The sequence below is a fragment of the Salvelinus namaycush genome, chromosome 31, assembly GCF_016432855.1.
Source record: "Salvelinus namaycush isolate Seneca chromosome 31, SaNama_1.0, whole genome shotgun sequence".
Lineage (NCBI taxonomy): Eukaryota > Metazoa > Chordata > Actinopteri > Salmoniformes > Salmonidae > Salvelinus > Salvelinus namaycush.
Genome location: NC_052337.1, coordinates 5,393,305 through 5,414,203, shown reverse-complemented (window position 1 = coordinate 5,414,203; position 20,899 = coordinate 5,393,305). Strand labels below are relative to the sequence as shown.

Here is a 20,899-nt window from a genome sequence, read left to right as displayed (position 1 = left end):
GCTGTTTAGGCCCCTTGCTTTTTTCAATTTTTACTAACGACATGCCACTGACTTTGAGTAAAGCCAGAGTGTCTATGTATGCGGATGACTCAACACTATACACGTCAGCTACTACAGCGAATGAAATGACTGCAACACTCAACAAAGAACTGTAGTTAGTTTCAGAGTGGGTGGCAAGGAATAAGTTAGCCCTAAATATTTCAAAAATTAAAAGCATTGAATTCGGAACAAAACACTTAAACCCTAAACCTCAACTAAATCTTGTAATAAATAATGTGAAAATTGAGCAAGTTGAGATGACTAAACTGCTTGGAGTAACCCTAGATTGTAAACTGTCATGATTAAAACATATCGATGCAGTAGTAGCTAAGATGGGGAGAAGTCTGTCTATAATAAAGCGATGCTCTGCCTTCTTAACACTGTCAACAAGGCCGGTCCTACAGGCCCTAGTTTTGTCGCACCTTGACTACTGTTCTGTCGTGTGGTCAGATGCCACAAAAAAAGGACTTTGGAAAATTGCAATTGGCTCAGAACAGGGCAGCACAGCTGGCCCTTGGATGTACACAGAGAGCTAATGTTAATAATATGCATGTCAGTCTCTCCTGGCTGAAAGTGGAGGAGAGATTGACTTCATCACTACTTGTATTTATGAGAGGTATTGACATGTTGAATGCACCGAGCTGTCTGTCTAAACTACTGGCACACAGCTTGGACACCCATGCATACCCCACAAGACATGCCACAAGAGGTCTCTTCACAGTCCCCAAGTCCAGAACAGACTATGGGAGGCACACAGTACTATATAGAGCCATGACTACATGGAACTCTATTCCACATCAAGTAACTGACACTAGCAGTAAAATTAGATTTAAAAGAAACAGATTAAAAAAACACCTTATGGAACAGCGGGGACTGTGAAGCAACACACGTTGGCACAGACACATGCATACACACACAAGATAACATACACACTATACATACACATGGATTTAGTACTGTAGATATGTGGTTGTGGTGGAATAGGGGACTGAGGGCACACAGTGTATTGTGAAATCGGTGAATATATTGTATATTTAAAAAATTGTATAAACTGCCTTAATTTTGCTGGACCTCAGGAAGAGTATCTGCTGATATGGCAGCAGCTAATGGGGATCCATAATAAATACAAATACCCCGTGTATATAGCAAAGTTATCGTTTTTTTTAAATATATATTTTTTTTATCTCTCTCTGCATTGTTGGAAAGGCCCTATAAGTAAGCATGTCACGTTTAGTCTACACCTGTTGTTTACGAAGCATGTGACAAATAAAATTAGATTTTATACAATTTAGCAATGTCATCAAAGTATTGGGTGTGGCTGTAGACATATTGCAGTGACGTATTGTTCAGTGTGATTCTGGCCGTGCTTCCATTCATTTACTCTGAACAGCGAGAAGAAGCGGGATAGAGTTGCATGGGTGTCGCAGTTCAATAGCCAACCAGCAACATACAACACGAAAATCATGGCAGCAATGGTACAGGACATAAAAGAAAGATTCGACAAGTTTCTTCATGAAAAGAATTTCATGACCGATGCATTGGCAAAGATCGAAGCTAAAACTGGAGTAAACAGGGCCTATATCGCAATCGGTAAGTATTTTGCAGTTATGAGATGGGGGGGTGGGGGAGCACAAGGGATCTATTTATTGAAAAGAAAATGAGGGTATGCTGTAAGAGTTCTGGTAACACAGCCTGCATCGGTCGTGGCAGTTTGTTCTCTTGACAAATAACGTCAAGTCAATATTCTGATCAAATAAATGGTTGTACGTTTTGATGGGCTTTGTCATAATACAATACGTTTCCACATGAGCATACTGTACACCTTTTTTATTTTACTAGATGATATTTAGACAATCACTTATATTAATCGATGACATATTTGTAGCCTATAGGCTAATAAACAGATGTTATTATCTTGCAGCTGTCGTCGTCATTCTCGCAATTTACCTGGTTATTGGGTATGGAGCCTCCCTACTGTGCAACCTCATCGGATTTGCTTATCCAGCCTACATATCGTAAGTTTTTGTTCTTCTTCTCATGAATTGGTCATTTAGGATAGCAGTCCAAATATTAAATTGTTGCTGCCCTGTTCTCAGCAAAAACAATTAATGAATTGCGTCATATTTGACCCACCCTACCCTGTTCTTCACACGCACGCCCAATAGCATAAACACAGCATCACTATGCTATTTCAACATTGCCCACAGAAAACAAGGCCCAACGGGGAATCAATCACCCACGTTGCACGGAGAGAGCCTATGTAACGGATGTGAAATGGCTAGCTAGTTAGCGGTGGGTTTCAGAGCAAGTGACGTAACCGACTGAAAGGCTGCTAGCGCGCACCACCGCTAACTAGCTAGCCATTTTACTTCCGTTACACCTATTTGATCTTGTGAATAATTTGAAACACATTTTGCTTGATGGGTGTTAACCATGTAGTCAGTCCTACAGTAGCCCATGTTGAAGAAGAATGTCTGGGTCCAAAGTGCATGTTTACCTTACTATTAGCTTGAGTCAGGATTATTTTAATGGCACTGGTAAAGTACTCGGCAATATGCCAGCAGCATCTTACTACAAGTTGTTATATAATAACTAAGGTCCAATTGTAGACAATTTTGTCTGCAGGTCGGGTGTGTGTTTGATATCACCTTTAAAAAACCTAGAGTCGATGTTCGCGCCTCCGCGGAAATCTAATTAGCACAATACAAAAATCCCCATAAGAATCTGTCAATTTTAACTAGAGAGATGTTTCTTTTTGTTGCATTGGTGGCGGCTCAATCCACCGCATCCGCCAACGTTGCACTTCCGTGTCTGCGGTGAAAGGTGGCAGAGCTAGAGCGGTGTTTGTCAGACCATGAGACGTCCCGGAAATCTCTCAAAATCGTCTGTAGCGTCCGAACGATTTGGCCTATAGGACAGACACTAAATAACAAAGGGGGGGGGCAGCGGACAACTACTATCTGTTGTTGCATGTAGTGAATGCGTTTGTATCCCAGGGGCTTAGACTGTTCTGGGTTAATGGCATCTTTCATAAGGTAGTAATGTATGGTTTCCTGTGTCTACAGTTGCGTAAAATACTTTGATAGTGCAGCAATATGCTATAGCCCGTAATCCTATGAAATGTATTGCCACATGATTAACTTGCTACTTTGTGTTCTGGTTCCGCTCTCTATTGTGCAAAAACCGTTGAAACATTAAAATGTCACAATCTAACACTTTTGGTGTGGATGATCTAATCAAACTCATCTATGAATGATATCAAATCACTCCTCGGGGTGAGGAGATCACATTTTCTCCCAGACTCACTTACCGTACAGCAGTCTATGGATCTGCAATGAGGACAATATTTTAGTTATTCAACATGTAGGCTCAAATGTGGGCAAAGCAGCCATGATATTGTTGAGGCCACTGCTCTTGTGGAGTGTTGCAAGAGACTGGGCAATAAGCACAGAGAGGAAAATCCAGATGCGCATGATTAACCACAGAAACAAAACGCAAGTGACTCAGTCATTTCAGTTGGTCCCAACCACAGTTGCTCCTTGTGATTAACTCTACATGTCTGGACAAAGTTCAACTGAACTCTGACGTATAGTGTTATCCTCGTACAACAAGTTATATTATTAAATTCATAACTTGTTTAGATATGGATGAGTTTACAAACGTCAGCACATAGTGAAACAATGCTGTTCAAAGATAAAATGGAACACTCACTCTTATTTGGCATGCAAAACATTGACACAAGACTCACAATATTACCATGGAAACCTAGTTGCCAGGCCGTATGGTATCTATTATGTTCTTTCTTTAGCCTGTAGCTTGACAGCCTGGCTATTCTTTCCCAAATATAAAATCAATGCGAATTCGTGTTTGTTATGAAATCTGCTCAGTGTGTTCATGTCATCTTGCATAATACTTTTCCATTATGCTTTTAGGCATCCTGTCGCTAACATGGACTTATCCTTTAATTGCAGGATCAAAGCCATTGAGAGTGTAACCAAAGATGATGACACAAAATGGCTGACCTACTGGGTGGTGTATGGAGTGTTCAGCGTGGCAGAGTTCTTTGCTGACATCTTCCTGTCCTGGTTCCCATTTTACTACATGGGAAAGGTAATGCATACTGGTGTTTGTCCTTAACCTCAAGGTCCTGAAGTACAGTGGTTTCCTAATCGTTGATACTATTCAATGAGATTAACATTGAGGGCATGATGTGCAGTGCACATACACCGTTTCCTCATTTGTCAAATTGTCCTGCTATTGTGAAACCTTCTGCACACAGTTGCCAACATCCAAACACACCCCATAGTTAAATAATTGGCTGAAATGTTTTCAACTTCAAAAGGTGTGAATTCTGAAAATAATTCACACTTGCTGTACCTTCAGAAAGTATTCACACCCCTTGACTTTTTCCACATTTTGTTGTTAGTGGGATTAAAATGGATTTAATTCTAATTTTGTCTACGATCTACACAAAACTAATGTCAAAGTAGAAGAACAATGCTAAAATGTGTAAATAAATTAATGAAGACAACAAAATTGCAATTCTTTTGTTTTTGTTTTAAACGACTAAATTACTGATGTCTGTTCAATAATTTGAATTCCAATTTGTTCGTTCGTCTGTCCCCCCCCCCCCCGCGAGCTCAATGCACGCAATGCAGTTTCTCTAGAGCTACACTACCGGTCAAAAGTTTTAGAACACGTACTTTTTCTTTATTTTTACTATTTATACATAGTAGAATAATAGTGAAGACACCAAAAACTCTGAAATAACACATATGGAATCATGTAGTAACCAAAAAAGTGCTAAACAAATCATAATATTTTATATTTGAGATTCTTCAAATAGCCACCCTTTGCCTTGATGACAGTTTTGCACACTATTGGCATTCTCTTAACCAGCTTAATGAGGTAGTCACCTGGAATGCATTTCAATTAAACTGTCTAGGACTCGGAACCCCTCGCCAACAGCCAATGAAATTGCAGGGCGCCAAATTCAATCAACAGAAATCTCATAATTAAATTCTCAAACATACAAGTATTAGACACCATTTTAAAGATAAAATTCTCGTTAATCCAACCACAGTGTCCGATTTCAAAAAAGCTTTTCGGCGAAAGCAGAACATATCATTATATTAGGTCAGCAACTAGTCACAGAAAGCATACAGCGATTTTCCAACCAAAGAGAGGAGTCACAAAAAGCAGAAATATTGATAAACTTAATCACTAACCTTTGATATTCTTCATCAGATGACACTCCTGGGACAACATGTTACACAATACATGTATGTTTTGTTCGATCAAGTTCATATTTATATCCAAAAACCTCAGTTTACATTTGGCTTTGCCTCAAACATCCCGTGAATTTGCACAGAGCCACATCAAATCACAGAAATACTCATAATAAACATTGATAAAAGATACAAGTGTTATTCACAGATTTAAAGATATACTTCTCCTTAATGCAACCGCTGTGTCAGATTTCAAAAAAACTTTACGGAAAAAGCAAACCATGCAATAATCTGAGTACGGCGCTCAGAGACCAACACACCCCAAGAAGATATCCGCCATGTTGGAGTCAACATAAGTCAGAAATAGCATAATAAATATTCACTTACCTTTGATGATCTTCATCAGAATGCACTCCCAGGAATCCCAGTTCCACAATAAATGTTTGATTTGTTCCATAAAGTCCATTTATGTCCAAATTCCTCCTTGTGGTTCGCACGTTCAGTACACAATCTAAACTCACGACGCGCGGGCAGGTCCAGGCAAAAGTTCAGACGAAAAGTCATATTACAGTCCGTAGAAACATGTCAAACGAAGTATAGAATCAATCTTTAGGATGTTTTTAACATAAATCTTCAATAATGTTCCAACCGGAGAATTCCTTTGTCTTCAGAAAAGCAATGGAACAGAGCTCGCTCTCACATGAACGAGCGTCACGAGCTCAAGGCATTCTGGCAGACCTCTGACTCTTTCCCCTCTCATTCGGCCCCACTTCACAGTAGAAGCATCAAACTAGGTTCTGACCCATATCCCACTGTATATTCAATAGGGAATGAGTTGAAAAACAACCAACCTCAGATTTCCCACTTCCTGGTTGGATTTTTTCTCAGGTTGTTGCCTGCCATATGAGTTCTGTTATACTCACATCATTCAAACAGTTTTAGAAACTTCAGAGTGTTTTCTATCCAAATCTAATAATAATATGCATATATTAGCAACTGGGACTGAGTAGCAGGCAGTTTACTCTGGGCACGCTTTTCATCCAAACGTGAAAATGCTGCCCCCTATCCATAACAAGTTAACAGGTGTGCCTTGTTAAAAGTTAATTTGTGGAATTTCTTTCCTTAATGCATTTTGTCTGGAGTCCAAATTGGAGGTTTTTGGTTCCAACCGCCGTGTCTTTGTGGGACGCAGTGTGGGTGAACGGATTATCTCCGCATGTGTATTTCCCACCGTTAAGCATGGAAGAGGAGGTGTTATGGTGCTTTGCTGGTGATACTGTCAGTGATGCATTTAGAATTCAAGGCACACTTAACCAGCATGTCTACCACAGCATTCTGCAGCGATACGCCATCCCATCTGGTTTGGGCTTCGTGGGACTATCATTTGTTTTTCAACAGGACAATGACCCAACACACTTCCAGGTTGTGTAAGGGCTATTCTACCAAGAAGGAGAGTGATGGAGTACTGCATCAGATGACCTGGCCTCCACAATCCCCCGGCCTCATCCACATTTTGGGATGAGCCAACAAGTGCTCAGCATATGTGGGAACTCCTTCAAGACTGTTGGAAAAGCATTCCAGGTTAAGCTGGTTCAGAGAATGCCAAGATTGTGCAAAGCTGTCATCAAGGCAAAGGGTGGCTATTTGAAGAATCTCAAAATATATAGATTTTTTAAACACATTTTTTTGGTTACATGATTCCATATGTGTTATTTCATAGTTTTTATGTCTTCAATATTATTCTACAATGTAGAAATAAATAAAAACCCTTGAATGAGTAGGTGTTCTAAAACTTTTGACTGGTCGTGTTTATCAGATCAAAAGGCCAATATTCGACATAGTTTGGCACATAAAACGTGGTAATTAACTATAATGACCATAATCCATTTCTTATCTACTTGTCCGGTCTGTGTTTCTTTTATGCCTGCTACGGAAGAGACAGAATGCGTTATTGTGAGGGGTATCGGGCATCTCTACCTGAAAATACATGATCTAAGTGATAGTTGGTATTCAGCAGTAATGAATGTATGCCTTATTTAGTTTGAAGAACTAGAAAATTGATTTTTGTCAGACAGCAGATCTATAGAGATGAGATGACTTGGAATGAAATATTAAAGTAATCAAATAAAACAAATGTAATACACAACAACTGAAATATTTTAAAGTAATACATGATGGTTAATAAGTGATTAGCAGTAATGGGCTGTCACTACCGTCATGGAACTTTTATTAATTACTTTATTCTGTGTTACAGCATTCAACCTAAATAATCTAAATCTGTTATTTTTTTAAATAATCGAACTAATCTGAACCAACCTAAAAAAGGACTAATCTCTCAGCACTAATATCTTGATTAGATAAGTATTCAACCCAGAGTCAATATGTTATAATCACCTTTGGCAGCAATTACAGCTTTGAGTCTTTCTGGGGAAGTCTCTTAAGAGCGTTCCCCACCTGGATTGTGCAACAATTGCCCGTTATTTTTTTCAAAAATGTTCACGCTCTGTCAAATTGGTTGTTGATCACTGCTAGATAACCTTTTGCAGGTCCTTTTGCAGGAACATTCACTCTCTTCTTGGTAAGCATCTCCAGGTTAGATTTGCCTTGTATTTTAGGTTTGTCCGGCTGAAATTTTTATTCATCTCCCAGTGTCTGGTGGAAAGCAGACTGAAGTAGGTTTTCCTGTGGGATTTTGCCTGTGTTTAGCTCCATTCCGTTTCTGTTTTTATTTTTTTTAAACTCCCCCCGTCCTTAACAATTACAAGCATACCCATAACATGATGCAGTTACCACTATCCTTGAAAATATGGAGAGTGGTACTGCGTAATGTGTTGTTGGATTTTCCCCAAACATAAGTTAGCATTTAGGACAGAAAGTGAATTGCTTTGCCACATTTATTGCAGTATTACTTTTCTTTGTTGCACACAGGATGCATATTTTGGAATATTTTATTCTGTACAGGCTTCTTTCTTTTCACTCTGTCAATTAGGTTAGTATTGTGGAGTAACTACAATGCTGTTGACCCATCCTCAGTTTTCTCCTATTACAACCATTAAACTCTGTAATTGTTTTACAGTCATCATTGGCCTCATGGTGAAATCCCTGAGCGGTTTCCTTCCTCTCCGGCAACTGAGTTAGGAAGGACGCCTGTATCTTTGTATTGATACACATAAAAAAAAATATGTAAACACTTATTGCACACAGAGCGAGTTCATGCAGCTTATTATGTGACTTGTTAAGCAAATTTTTACTTGTGAACTTTATTTAGGCTTTCCATATCAAAGGGGTTGAATACTTATTGCCTCCAGACATTACAAATTAATTACAAATTAAAAGCTAAACATTTCTACATAGTTCCACTTTGACGTTATGGGCTATTGTGTTTAGGCCAGTGACGACAAAATCTATTTAATCAATTTTAAATTCAGGCTGTAACACACCAACATTTAGAAAAAGTCCAGGGGTGCAATACTTTCTGAAGGCACAGTAGCTCATCGTTAGGGTATTAAAAGCATGTTAAATCATAACATTATATTGACTCGATTCAATAACTTAATCTCCTTCCTTAATCTACATCCATCATGTGCTGGTATGAAGCAGATGTCCTTATTTCCTTCCCATCTAAATCTCCATGGCAACGGAGCTCATGCCTGCCAGCTTGTGTAATTTGCTAGAGCACTTACTCAGACTTTATTCTTGGCGGCGTTTCCTGGAAGCATTGGGTGAAAACGTTATTTTGTTTGTTTCCCCTCAGTGTGCCTTCTTGGTGTGGTGCATGGCTCCAACTCCTTCTAACGGTTCCATCCAGATATACACGCGGATCATCCGCCCAATTTTCCTCAAGCACGAGACAAAGATTGACAACATAGCCAAGGACCTCAAGGACAAGGCGTCAGAGGCTGCGGACAAGTTCAAAGATGAAGGTAGGCACACCGGGCATCTGTTTTCAATGTCTCTCTGAAGTACGGTGAATCCTTTTTAAAACCGTCTCTGCTTTTGCCCTTTTGAATCTTATCTTTATCATTTTAAAAGGATTAAATATGCAGTATCTGCTCTTTGAAAGTAGATGATGGTGATGCCTTTCGCTCTAACAGGTTTTGAGGAATGGGTTCAGACAGTTTTCATAAATGTAACACGTTTTCTTCATTGCATTATTGAGGAACGGTGAACCTGTCACATTGACAGATTTTAAATGGCCATTGTTGATATGTCCAATTTTTTTAAAGGTCAGCATCTCATTAATTGGAATGCTCTGGTCTTGACCATTAATTTTTATTGTCAAATTGTCTGAGTGACTGCTTCTCTGACAGACAGACAGACTGACGGTGTTGTTGAGGTAGGCCTCTTGATAGGCAGACGGTGTTGAGGTAGGCCTCTTGACAGACAATGTTTTTGTTCCACAGCGAAGAAAGCGACGGCGAACATAATGTGGGAGGAGGGGATGAAGAAGGACTCCTAAAGGCGCCGCGAGGACAAAGTTCCCCAAAGTTCAACAGCATTGTCATCTCTGGAGTGGACTGTGTTACACAGCTCAATAAATGTTGCCTTGGATTTTTTTTATTGTTTATTATTTTATAAATTATCTGAAGGATAGCATCTTGGTATGGCACAGTTTGTCTGTAAAAAAACAACAAAAAAACACAGCGATAGATGGTCACGTATCCAAGAGTGATGTAAAACCGTTTGAAACCTTTAACTTGTTTGCGTACCTTTAGGCTGTAATGAGCCAGTGATGTTGTTTCCCCTCCTGCTATGCTTTAAGTACCCAAATAAAAAAAAGAAACTTGCTGTTATTTCTCCATTGTTTCTCTCCCTCATTATGTATGGATTATGGTCTTTTTTACAATGTTATTTTTGGCAGAGTTTGTGACGTGTACTAGACCAAAAGCTAACATTTTGGCTGGATTTACTGTTTTTATTTGCATAGCTGAACCTCCCCTGTAAATTGGGGCCTGCTTATAGAAGAAAGATACTGATAGAAGATTAACTTTACTGTTCAACTTTCAATGGAAAAGGATTGATTTGCTGATACAAAATCCAACCTAATAAACAGCACAAACACACAAGGCTGGCAGCAGCAAAGACTCGGCTGCAGATCAGCATCGCTGGGGCAATTGTAGGGGGTTAAGTGACTTGCTCACGGACACGTCGGCAGTGAATAGTACCTGGGATCAGAGATCAGCAGCCATCTTGTTGCCAGGTTAGTTCCCGCTTATGTAGCCCGGTCCAGAGGGGTATACTACAAAGCAAGTTAACTTTGACAAACAACCAGAAAGAACCATTTATTTTCTGGTTCATAAAGCTAGACTTAGATATGTGTTTTTGGTTGTTGAGTTAAGTAGATGATGCCAATTTCAAGCATATCCTTCTAAACAAAACTTTTTCTGAATAGGCAAGTTAGCAGGCTAACTCATTGATCCTGTTTTGACGTATATCCCTCTGGGCTTGAAGCAGAAACCTTCCCATGTATCCTTTGGTAACATGATAGACTGATATGAGTGAGGAACAATTGATGTACATCCATGATCAATAATGGACTTTTTTTTGTGTGTATGTTTATTGGGTAGAGATCTAGAGGTGAAAGGTAGATGAGAGTGCTGAACACATGCTGGCAGCAGTGCATGAGATGCCGGAATATTCAGTGGTGGGAAAAGTACCCATTTGTCATACTCTAGTAAAAGTGAAAGTCACCCAGTAAAATACTACTTGAGTAAAATTATTTGGTTGTAAATATAACTGCTAAAATATACTCAAATATCAAAAGTAGAAATCATTTCAAATTTCTTTATATGGCAGACGGCATTTTGTTTTGAAAATATACGGATAGCCAGGGGCACACTACAACACTCACAAAAGATGTATTTGTGTTTAGTGAGTCTGCCAGATCAGAGGCAGTACAGACGACCACGTGTTCTCTGTTTAGTGAGTCTGTTAGATCAGAGGCAGTAGGGATTGTTTTATTTAACTAGGCAAGTCAGATCATTTACAATGGTGGCCTACCAGGGAACAGTGGGTTAACTGCCTTGTTCAGGGGCAGAACTACATATTTTTGCCTTGTCAGCTCTGGGATTTAATCCAGCAACCTTTCAGTTACTGGCCCAACACTCTAACCACTAGGCTACTTGCCCCCCCAGGGATGTTCAGATCTGTCAGATCAGAAGCAGTAGGGATGACCAGGGATGTTCTCTTGATAAGTGTATGAATTGGATCATGTTCCTGTCCTGCTAACCATTCAACATGTAATGAGTACCTTTGAGTGGCAGGGAAAATGTATGGAGTAAAACGTACATTATTTTCTTTAGGAGTGTAGTAAAAGTTGTCAAAAATATAAATAGTAAAGTAAAGTACAGATATATATAAAAAAAAAACGACTTAAGTATTTTTACTTAAGTACTTGACACCACTGAGAATATTGAGTGTTCTCTCCCTCCCTCCGCTTTATTTCACACGTACCTGTAGGCCTGGCGCTGTGTTCAAGGATTGTCAACAAGAAACCATAGCCAGGTAAGCAGTATCATATTTGGGAAATGTTTTTCAAGCATGATATCCGTGCAACATTGCCAATGTCCTGGTTGTGCATGATATGAAGGGTGAAAGGAAGCCTACTCGGTGTTGGGGACCGTGGGATGGGCCGTTGTAATGTGGTGCATTGGTGTGAGCAGCAGCACGTATCTCCATGGTTACTGATAGAGGTGTGATGAAGTCTGGTTTTCCCTCTCGCTTGAGGTGCAACCTGACAGTCATTTTTCTGTGCGTTGTTGGGAATTGTATGCAGATAGTATTAATCCTATACCACCCGAGAACTGCTCTTAACGCAATCAACCAGTGTGTATGAATTGGATCATGTTCCTGTCCTGCTAACCATTCAACATGTAATGAGTACTTTTGAGTGTCAGGGAAAATGCGGAGCTAGCGTAGCAGGTTCACTGTAGCAGTCAAACTTTAGTTCCATCTTGTCGTCACGAACACACTTTTCAGATTTAACTATACTTTTTCAAACGTTATCCTCGTCGCCATTGTTCAAACCTATACTTACAACTTGTGCTAAATTAGGATATTATACTAAATTGAATAACCCGGACTCGGGTACATTTCAACACGTCTTTAAGTTACTCCATGACTGTGTAACGGTGTAACAAGATCCTAGCATTATTTCCCAAAGAAAAAAAGCATGCATCATAAATTAGAAATCATAAATTACATTTATTTGATGTAACTTCTAATTGTGCTTACCGCACATCATTTTCTGCTTGGTTTCAAGATAAATGCATTGAAAGAGAGAAATGAAACTACCGAGGTCTAATAAATGTAACTTCTACTTTCTGATGTTTTCTAATTTTGACGCGTGGATTTTTTAAATTCAGGAAATAATGCTGGGTTCTTGTTACACCGTTACAGTCATGGCGTAAAGACGTGTTGAAATGTACATCGTAGCCAGACAAATACAGAAACACTATGTTCACGAACTGCATCTCCGAAAATACGTGTATTGTATTTGCATTTTGGAACATATTGCACAATAGGCTATAACGTTTTTACCAGGCTATAAATGTATCCCGTTCGCGAATCACAACACACATATAACTTTGATACGCTCGAGGAATGTAGTACTGCAAACTTTCACCCAATGACCTTTTGCTAAGCCTGGCCCCAGAGTTTTGGGAAACCAAGTGCAGTGCTCCAATGGATAGCAGCTGTCTTCCAGTCCGACACTTTGGACAAGCTCACGTTTAAACCGCATGAGAGCCATTGAAGGCTGTGGTAAAAACTGCGTTTTTATTTAAACTCCATTTAAATGGATAAATAATTGAACAGTGCATCATGATTACTTTCTACTGTGATTTCTGAACTGCAGAGCCTTTTGGGAGTATTTTTCCAATCCAAAATGTTACTTATGTAACATTGTTTGCTAGCTCAGCTGGTTAACTAGCTCTCAGTCTCATTGATCACCAAACGTTTCTTCGACCTCATGGCTTGGTATTTGCTCTGACATGCACTGTCAACTGTGACTGTGGGACCTTATATAGACAGGTGTTTGTCTTTCCAAATCATGTCCAATCAATTGAATTTATCACAGGTGAACTCCAATCAAGTTGTAGAAACATCAAGGATGATCAATGGAGACAGGATGCACCTGAGTTAAATTTCGAATCTCATAGCAAAGGGTCTGAATACTTGTAAATAAGGTATCTTTAAAAAATATATATATATATTTGCAAACATAAAAAAAAACTGTTTTCACTTTGTCATTATGGGGTACTGTGTGTAGATTGATGAGAAAAAATGTAATCCCTTTTAGAATAAGGCTGTAACGTAACAAAATGTGGAAAAAGTCAAGGGGTCTGATAGCACTGTATATTTAGAAATCAAACTTTATTTGTCACATGTGCCGAATACAACAAGTGTAGACCTTACCGTGAAATGCTTACTTACAAGCCCTTTACCAACAGTGCAGTTCAGGAAGACTTAAGAAAATATTTACGAAAAAAACAAAAAAATTATAAAAAGTAGCACAATAACAAGGCTATATACAGGGGGTACCGGTACTGAGTCAGTGTGCGGGGGTACAGGTTAGAGGTAATTTGTACATGTAGGTAGGGGTGAAGTGACTATGCATAAAAGTAGCAGCAGTGTACAAATCAAATGGGGGGGGGGGGGGGGGGGGGGGGGGGGGGGGGGGTCAATGTAATAGTCCAGTGGCCATTTGATTATTTGTTCAGCAGTCTTATGGCTTGGGTGTAAAAGCTGTTAAGGAGCCTTTTGGTCCTAGACTTGGTGCTCTGGTACCGCTTGCCGTGCGGTAGCAGCGAAAACAGTCTATGACATGGGTGACTGGAGTCTAACAATTTTATGGGCTTTCCTCTGACACCGCCTATTATATAGGTCCTTATATAGGTCCTGAATTGCAGGAAGCTTGGCCCCAGTGATGTACTGGGCCGTACGCACTTAGCATGGCATTTAGCCAATTAATATAATGCAGCTTTGAATTTGTACCCTTCTCTCGAAAGCGAATAGTTTATACGTTTGGAATTTTACAGAGAGCTTCTCCCGCTCTGACCAATGAATGCTAAATGATTGCAGTCCTTTATGAAATTACCATGTTCATGTAAACATGACCAAATAGAGTGGTGAGGAGAAGCTCAGTGGACCCTTCGAGTCCAGATGTAATTTAGCCATTCATTGTAAGTCATTGCGATCTATCGAGTTTAATAAAGTCCAGCTAACCCTATGTCAATGATGCCGGTGGATCTTAAAACTGAACTTGGATCCGCATTAAGTAGCAATGATATCCTTCGCCACCGCCATCTTACGGCAGATATCTCGAACCAGTCATGACTATTCAACAAAACATAATTGAAAAAAAATTACAACATGATTGTATAACTAGTAGAGGAGTTTTGAAGTTGAGGGTGGAGTACCAATGAAGTTTGTCAATTAGGACGAAAACTAGTGTAGTTCAGCAAGCCAGCTAGTTTAGCCAGGAAAAACAAGCTTGGGCCTGGTGTGCATGTGCGCCATCTAGGCTAATTCAGGAGACAGATTGTAGTTTTTATGCCCTGATATTAGGAGCTGGTGGCGAAAAGTTTGATTAAACAATTTAGAGATTGAAACTAATAAATTACTTATTTGAGGAGAGAAAATCGATATACAATCCCGAAATCAGCTGTAATTGTCAATAGTAAAACCAAGCTTAAAATTATGTTTGAGTGAACCTTAATCCAGAAAAGTTATGGTGAATTCGCTTCCGGACACGGTAGACTCCTCCTCAACGCTCTACACACTGACTGTATAAAGATGCACTATGCAGAAATCGCTCTGCCATTTCCGGGTTGCTAAAATTCTAATAGTACGCCTAGTTTCAGTTTGTGAAAAATACAATCAAGTATAATGTAGAGAATCATTGCACCATCTAAACAGCTGTGAAATATATTTTCCATAACCAAAAATATTGTATTTTCATCTTGTGTACAAAACCTTAAGTAAAAGACGCAAAAATGAAACTTTAATCACTGAGATTAGGGTCTGTACTTATCTATTTCATAATGATTATGTTTTTGTTCAGATATTATGCATTTTACCAACATTTTCACCAAATTGTCATTACCGTAACAGTTTTCGAAGTCCAAAAAAGTAATAAACAAAATATTTCAAATATTTTTTAACACCGCTCCCCTACTGAAAATGCCTGAGTTAAACAAAAGACTGGAACATCTGACTTCAACTAGTATTTTTCAGATTTATGGACAAAGTACAGCAACATAGTGTTTTATTCAAATAAGTTAGGTTTAAAAACGTTTTTTAAAATGGTATAAAATGACCTGAGAATTTAATCCAGAAGGATTTCGGTAATGATAATTTAGGGTGAAAATGTACAAAATTAAAGGGAAAATGTATTTAAAATAAGACAAAAGTTTGATAGGCTACTGACCTGAAGGAGAATACGCATCAATTCAGTCACAACAGATAATAGGTATTTTTGGAATAAAGCAATAGGAGTAAAAAACATTAGTGAACTGGCAATTCCTAAGGTTTGAGTCGGTTCTCTGACCGATGCATGCTTCATTTAGATTGGTTTGGGCTCCCAAAGACAGATGCACTCATATCTTTTAAACATTTGAACCGGGGACCGATACATATCGGAGAATCGTTACATCCCTACTAGCTAGCCACTTAATATAACTTGTTTTCTCTAAATGTATGTTGGCTAGCTATGTTATGAATACAACTACCATCTGCTGTCGACATCAGGATACGATTTGAGAGCACTAGTTCGCTCCAAAAGTGGTTATAGCTTTGACTGCATGCAGACAGTGAATTCAGAGCCACTATGTGGCTATAGCTACACTGCAAACATATTTTTTACCAGGCTCCCCTGAAGCAATTGTAATGGCAGTCCACCACAACATACCCAATAGCATATTGATTAGCAAGGGTTAGTCTGTGTTTAATTTCAGCCCCCTCTTGAATTACTCCCTGTTCACCCATGACTGTGTGGCTAAACACATCTCCAACTCAATCATCAAGTTGGCTGATGACACAACAGTGGTAGGCCTGATTACCAACAACAACGAGATAGCCTACTACAGAGCCTGGCGGAGTGGTGCCAGGAAAATAACCTCTCCCACAATGTCAACAAAACGAAAGAGCTGATCTGGGACTACAGGAGACCACAGAGACAACACGCCCCATTCACATCACATGGCCCCAGTGGAGGGTAAAAAAGCTTCAAGTTCCTTGGTGTGCACATCACAGAGGACCTGAAATGGTCCCACCACACAACACCGTGGTGAAGGACGTGCAACATTGCCTCTTCAACCTAAGGAGACAAATTCAGCTTGGCTCCTAACGGTAGGTTTTGACCAGAAGCGGAGCCTCCGCTTGACAACCCTTTGCTCCAAAATAAACCTATTCAAGTAAGTAAGTAAATACATTTGGAATTAAAAAACAACAACAATGTATTGTAACGACCCTGGGTTTATAAGCACGGATATCGACACTGCTGCTCGAGCATGCTTTTGTGGCACAGTCGATAGCCGCTGGACTTTTGGCTAGAAGGTTGAGGATTCAAGACCTGCTCCCTGCCAGTTTCATTACATTGGTGTCAGAAGTGATCGGACCTTGCATCTACGACAGTGCGTGTGCTTGGCCGGTGAGCGCGTTCCTATAAGATGTTGAGTCGCAAACTAGCGCGAGGACGCGCACTTTGAAAGGAGGGTAGAGGGTTCAAGACCTGCTCCCTGCTGTTTCATTACAGTATTATTAGCTAGCTAGCTACAACAGGCAACTGTGTGTAGGCTAATGAGCTGCTAGCTAGCCAGTTAGACAACTTTACATACTATAGCTAAGTGAAATATAATCAGCTAGCTAACTTCATATTTGCTTGTTATCTTGATGTAGGCCTATTTATCGTTGTAAATTAAAAAGTTATATTCCAAATTTCAACAGGGTGAAAGGATGTTCTGCTCCAGCTGTCAGAAAAGGGAGTAGGTGTATTAACTAGTTAGATAGGGCAGGTTGTGGGATGACAGTGTATATTAAAATATTATACAGTTCTAGTCCTTGATAGGAAAACCATGAAGACAAACAGAGATAATAGTCAGGGCTGTCTAATTGCAATATAATGAAGCCTGTTCCTTTGTGTTGTTATCTGTCCTCAGATATGGAGAGCTGCGAAACACTGTCTGCAGATGAAGAGGTACCAGTGAATGTCCCAAGAACCTGCTGGCACATCCTTGTATACCATGGGTTGTAAATGTTAGCACATGTTGTATACAGCAATACAGTTAAAAGTAATACACAATTTAGGTTACAAACGTATTACAACTGTAGCAGGCCAATCCTTCTCCTGGAGGTATGCTGGTTGTGCCGGCTTCTGTTCAAGCCCAGCACTAACACACCTGATTCAAATGATCAAACCTAATGAGTTGATAATAATGTGTATTATTGGTGGGCTGGAATAGAAATATGCTCACCAAGTAGATCAAGGAGTGGATCAAGGTTGGTCACATCTGGTATGGACTTTTTTTGTTCACCTGAAATTAAGCTTTCGTACTAATAGCCTCCTTACTAAGATGTCTAATATTTACAAACAAGTTAGCTAATTTGTACATTTTGAAATGATATGTTTAAACTTGTTTTAATTGTTAATTTAAAAAACATAATTCAAGATGAACTAGTGTCAATGTTCATTAATCACAGATCATAGTTGTACAATAAAAAGGTGTGAAGGAAAATAACGGGGTGTGCAGAGCGTTAATTCTACCTCTTTTTTGCTGAGAATTATTTTAGAATATAGAGACAATCTGAAGGTCAATGGCATGGAGGAGGATTGCAGGTGTAACAGGGTTGAAATAGACATCCTTAGTTGTATGAGTTTTGTCTTAATTAAGCAGCCAGGTTATGAATATGTATTTATAGTTGTAGAGCCACTTGCTGTGTTATTTGAGTAACTGCATCCCGTGTGTGTATATATACAGTGCCAGTCAAAAGTTTGGACACACTTACTCATTCAAGGGTTTTTCCTTTATTTTTTACTATTTTCTACATTGTAGAATAATAGTGAAGACATCAAAACTATGAAATAACAGATGGAATCATGTTCTAACAAAAGAAGTGTTTAACAAATCAAAATATTTAATATTTGAGATTCTTCAAAGTAGCCACCCTTTGCCTTGATGACAGCTTTGCACAGGCTTGGCATTCTCTCAAGTATATTTTGTTTTGTTTAACACTTTTTTGATTACATGATTCCATACGTGTTATTTCATAGTTTTGATGTCTTCACTATTATTCTACAATGTAGAAAACAGTAAAAATAAAGAAAAACCCTTGAATGAGTATGTGTGTCCAAACTCTTGACTGGTCCTCAGAATATTTTGCCAGAAGCGCTGTGGAATATCCAGGTGCTCTTTTGCGAACTTCAGATGTCTAGCACTGTTTTTTGGGGGGCAGCAGTGGCTTCTTCTGGGGTGTCCTCCCATGAACACCATTCTTGTTTAGTGTTTTACGTATCGTAGACTCGTCAGCAGAGATGGTAGCATGTTCCAGAGATTTCTGTAAGTCTTTAGCTGACACTCTAGGATTCTTCTTAACCTCATTGAGCATTCTGCGCTGTGCTCTTGCAGTCAACGGCCACTCCTAGGGAGAGTAGCAACAGTGTCAGCACTTTCTCCATTTATAGACAATTTGTCTTACCGCAGACTGACGAACATCAAGCCTTTTAGAGATACTTTTGTAACCCTTTCCAGCTTTATATAAGTTAACAATTCTTAGGTCTTCTGAGATCTCTTTTGTTCGAGGCATGGTTCACATCGGGCAATGCTTCTTGTGAATAACAAACTCAAATTTTGAGAGTGTGTTTTATAGGGCAGGGCAGCTCTAACCAACATCTCCAATCTCGTCTCATTGATTGGACTCCAGGTTAGCTGACTCCTGACTCCAATTAGCTTTTGGAAAAACCTACACTGTGAATGTTTAAATGATGTATTCAATATAGACAAGAAAAATACAACAATTGGTGTGTTATTAGTTTAAGCACACTGTGTTTGTCTATTGCTGTGACTAAGATCAGATCGAATTTGATAACTCATTTATGCAGAAATCCAGGTAATTCCAAAGGGTTCACATACTTTTTATTGCCACTGTATATGTAAGCATGATCACGCAGCATCCGGTCAAAAGGGTTGTTAAACATTGATGGAGATTGCGTGGTGAGTTTGCAGTTTACAGTGTTGTGTATGTATTTGCAGAATAAACCGTGAACGAGAACAGCACCGTGTCCTTTGTCGATGAGCCATATGAGAGCGGTTACACAGAGATGTTGGTGTTGATGGTGGGGGAAGAGAGATTTGTAAGTCAAAACCACAATTTCCTTTACCCATGTACCATTCATTGCTGAGAGAATTAACTGAGCTATAATCAATGTTGTGACACAGGTACACTATATATATATATATACACAAAAGTATGTGGACACCCCTTCAAATTAGTGGATTTGTCTATTTCAGCCACACCCGTTGCTGACAGGTGTATACAATCGAGCACACAGCCATGCAATCTCCATAGACAAACATTGGCTGGGGCTGTTTTTATGGTTCGGGTTAGGCCCCTTAGTTCCGGTGAAGGGACATCTTAACACTACAGCATACAATCACATTGTAGACGATTCTGTGCTTCCAACTTTGTGGCAACAGTTTGGGGAAGACCCTTTCCTGTTTCAGCATGACAAAGCGAGGTCCATACAGAAATGGTTTGTTGAGATCGGTGTGGAAGAACATGACTGGTCTGCACCGTGCCCTGATCTCAACGCCATCAAACACCTTTTGGATAAATTGGAACGCCGACAGCGAGCCAGGCCTAATCACCCAACATCAGTGCCCAACCTCACTAATGTTCTTGCGGCTGAATGGAAGCAAGTCTCCACAGCAATGTTCCAACATCTAATGGAAAGCCTTCCCATAAGAGTGGAGGCTGTTATAGCAGCAAAGGGGGGGACCAACTCCATATTGATGCCTATGATTTTGGAATGTCCACATTCTTTTGGTCATGTGTAATACATTATTTGTTGTTCATTGTCTACTTCTTAGGTGCATATAATGTCCAGGGCATAACCCACCCTGATCGCTGTGTTCACCATTCTATTTCACTTCACATTTGATGATATCTGAAGTGAGATAGAAAATGAATGTAGCAAATCAGGTTGGTTCCACCAAGCTAATCATGATATTGATACATTGATAATGTAGTCAATGCTCTCTCTCTGTGTGACCAACAAGTATCTTTGTTGAGGGGCCAGAGGTGATCTACGTTGCCATGCCCATCAATGGGGCTCTGGCAAAGACCTCACCTCCAGCCTCACCTCTTGCCTGTTCACCAACAGTCGTCGATGGGGAGAACAGTATTTAGTCTGGTAGCCTAACTTGTTAAAACTTCAACATAGTATATGTTTGTGTGAGAGACATCACCTATCCCTAATTTCCATTGGTAATAGAACATTGACTCTGTGTGTGTGTGTGTGTGTGTGTGTGTGTGTGTGTGTGTGTGTGTGTGTGTGTGTGTGTGTGTGTGTGTGTGTGTGTGTGTGTGTGTGTGTGTGTGTTTCAGACGGCAGCCTCAGTCATTTGATGGGGACA

At 39.6% G+C, this 20,899-nt stretch overlaps 1 protein-coding gene across 1 annotated transcript; it reads left to right on the top strand.

The window, feature by feature from the left end:
• Nucleotides 1-1,399: 1,399 nt before the first annotated feature.
• Nucleotides 1,400-10,064, top strand: reep5 (receptor accessory protein 5). The gene is made up of 5 exons (XM_038970488.1): nt 1,400-1,629; nt 1,961-2,054; nt 4,011-4,149; nt 9,022-9,190; nt 9,671-10,064. Exons 1-5 carry the CDS (start codon nt 1,503-1,505, stop codon nt 9,724-9,726), a joined length of 585 nt encoding a protein of 194 aa, XP_038826416.1. The 5' UTR covers nt 1,400-1,502; the 3' UTR covers nt 9,727-10,064.
• Nucleotides 10,065-20,899: the final 10,835 nt, after the last annotated feature.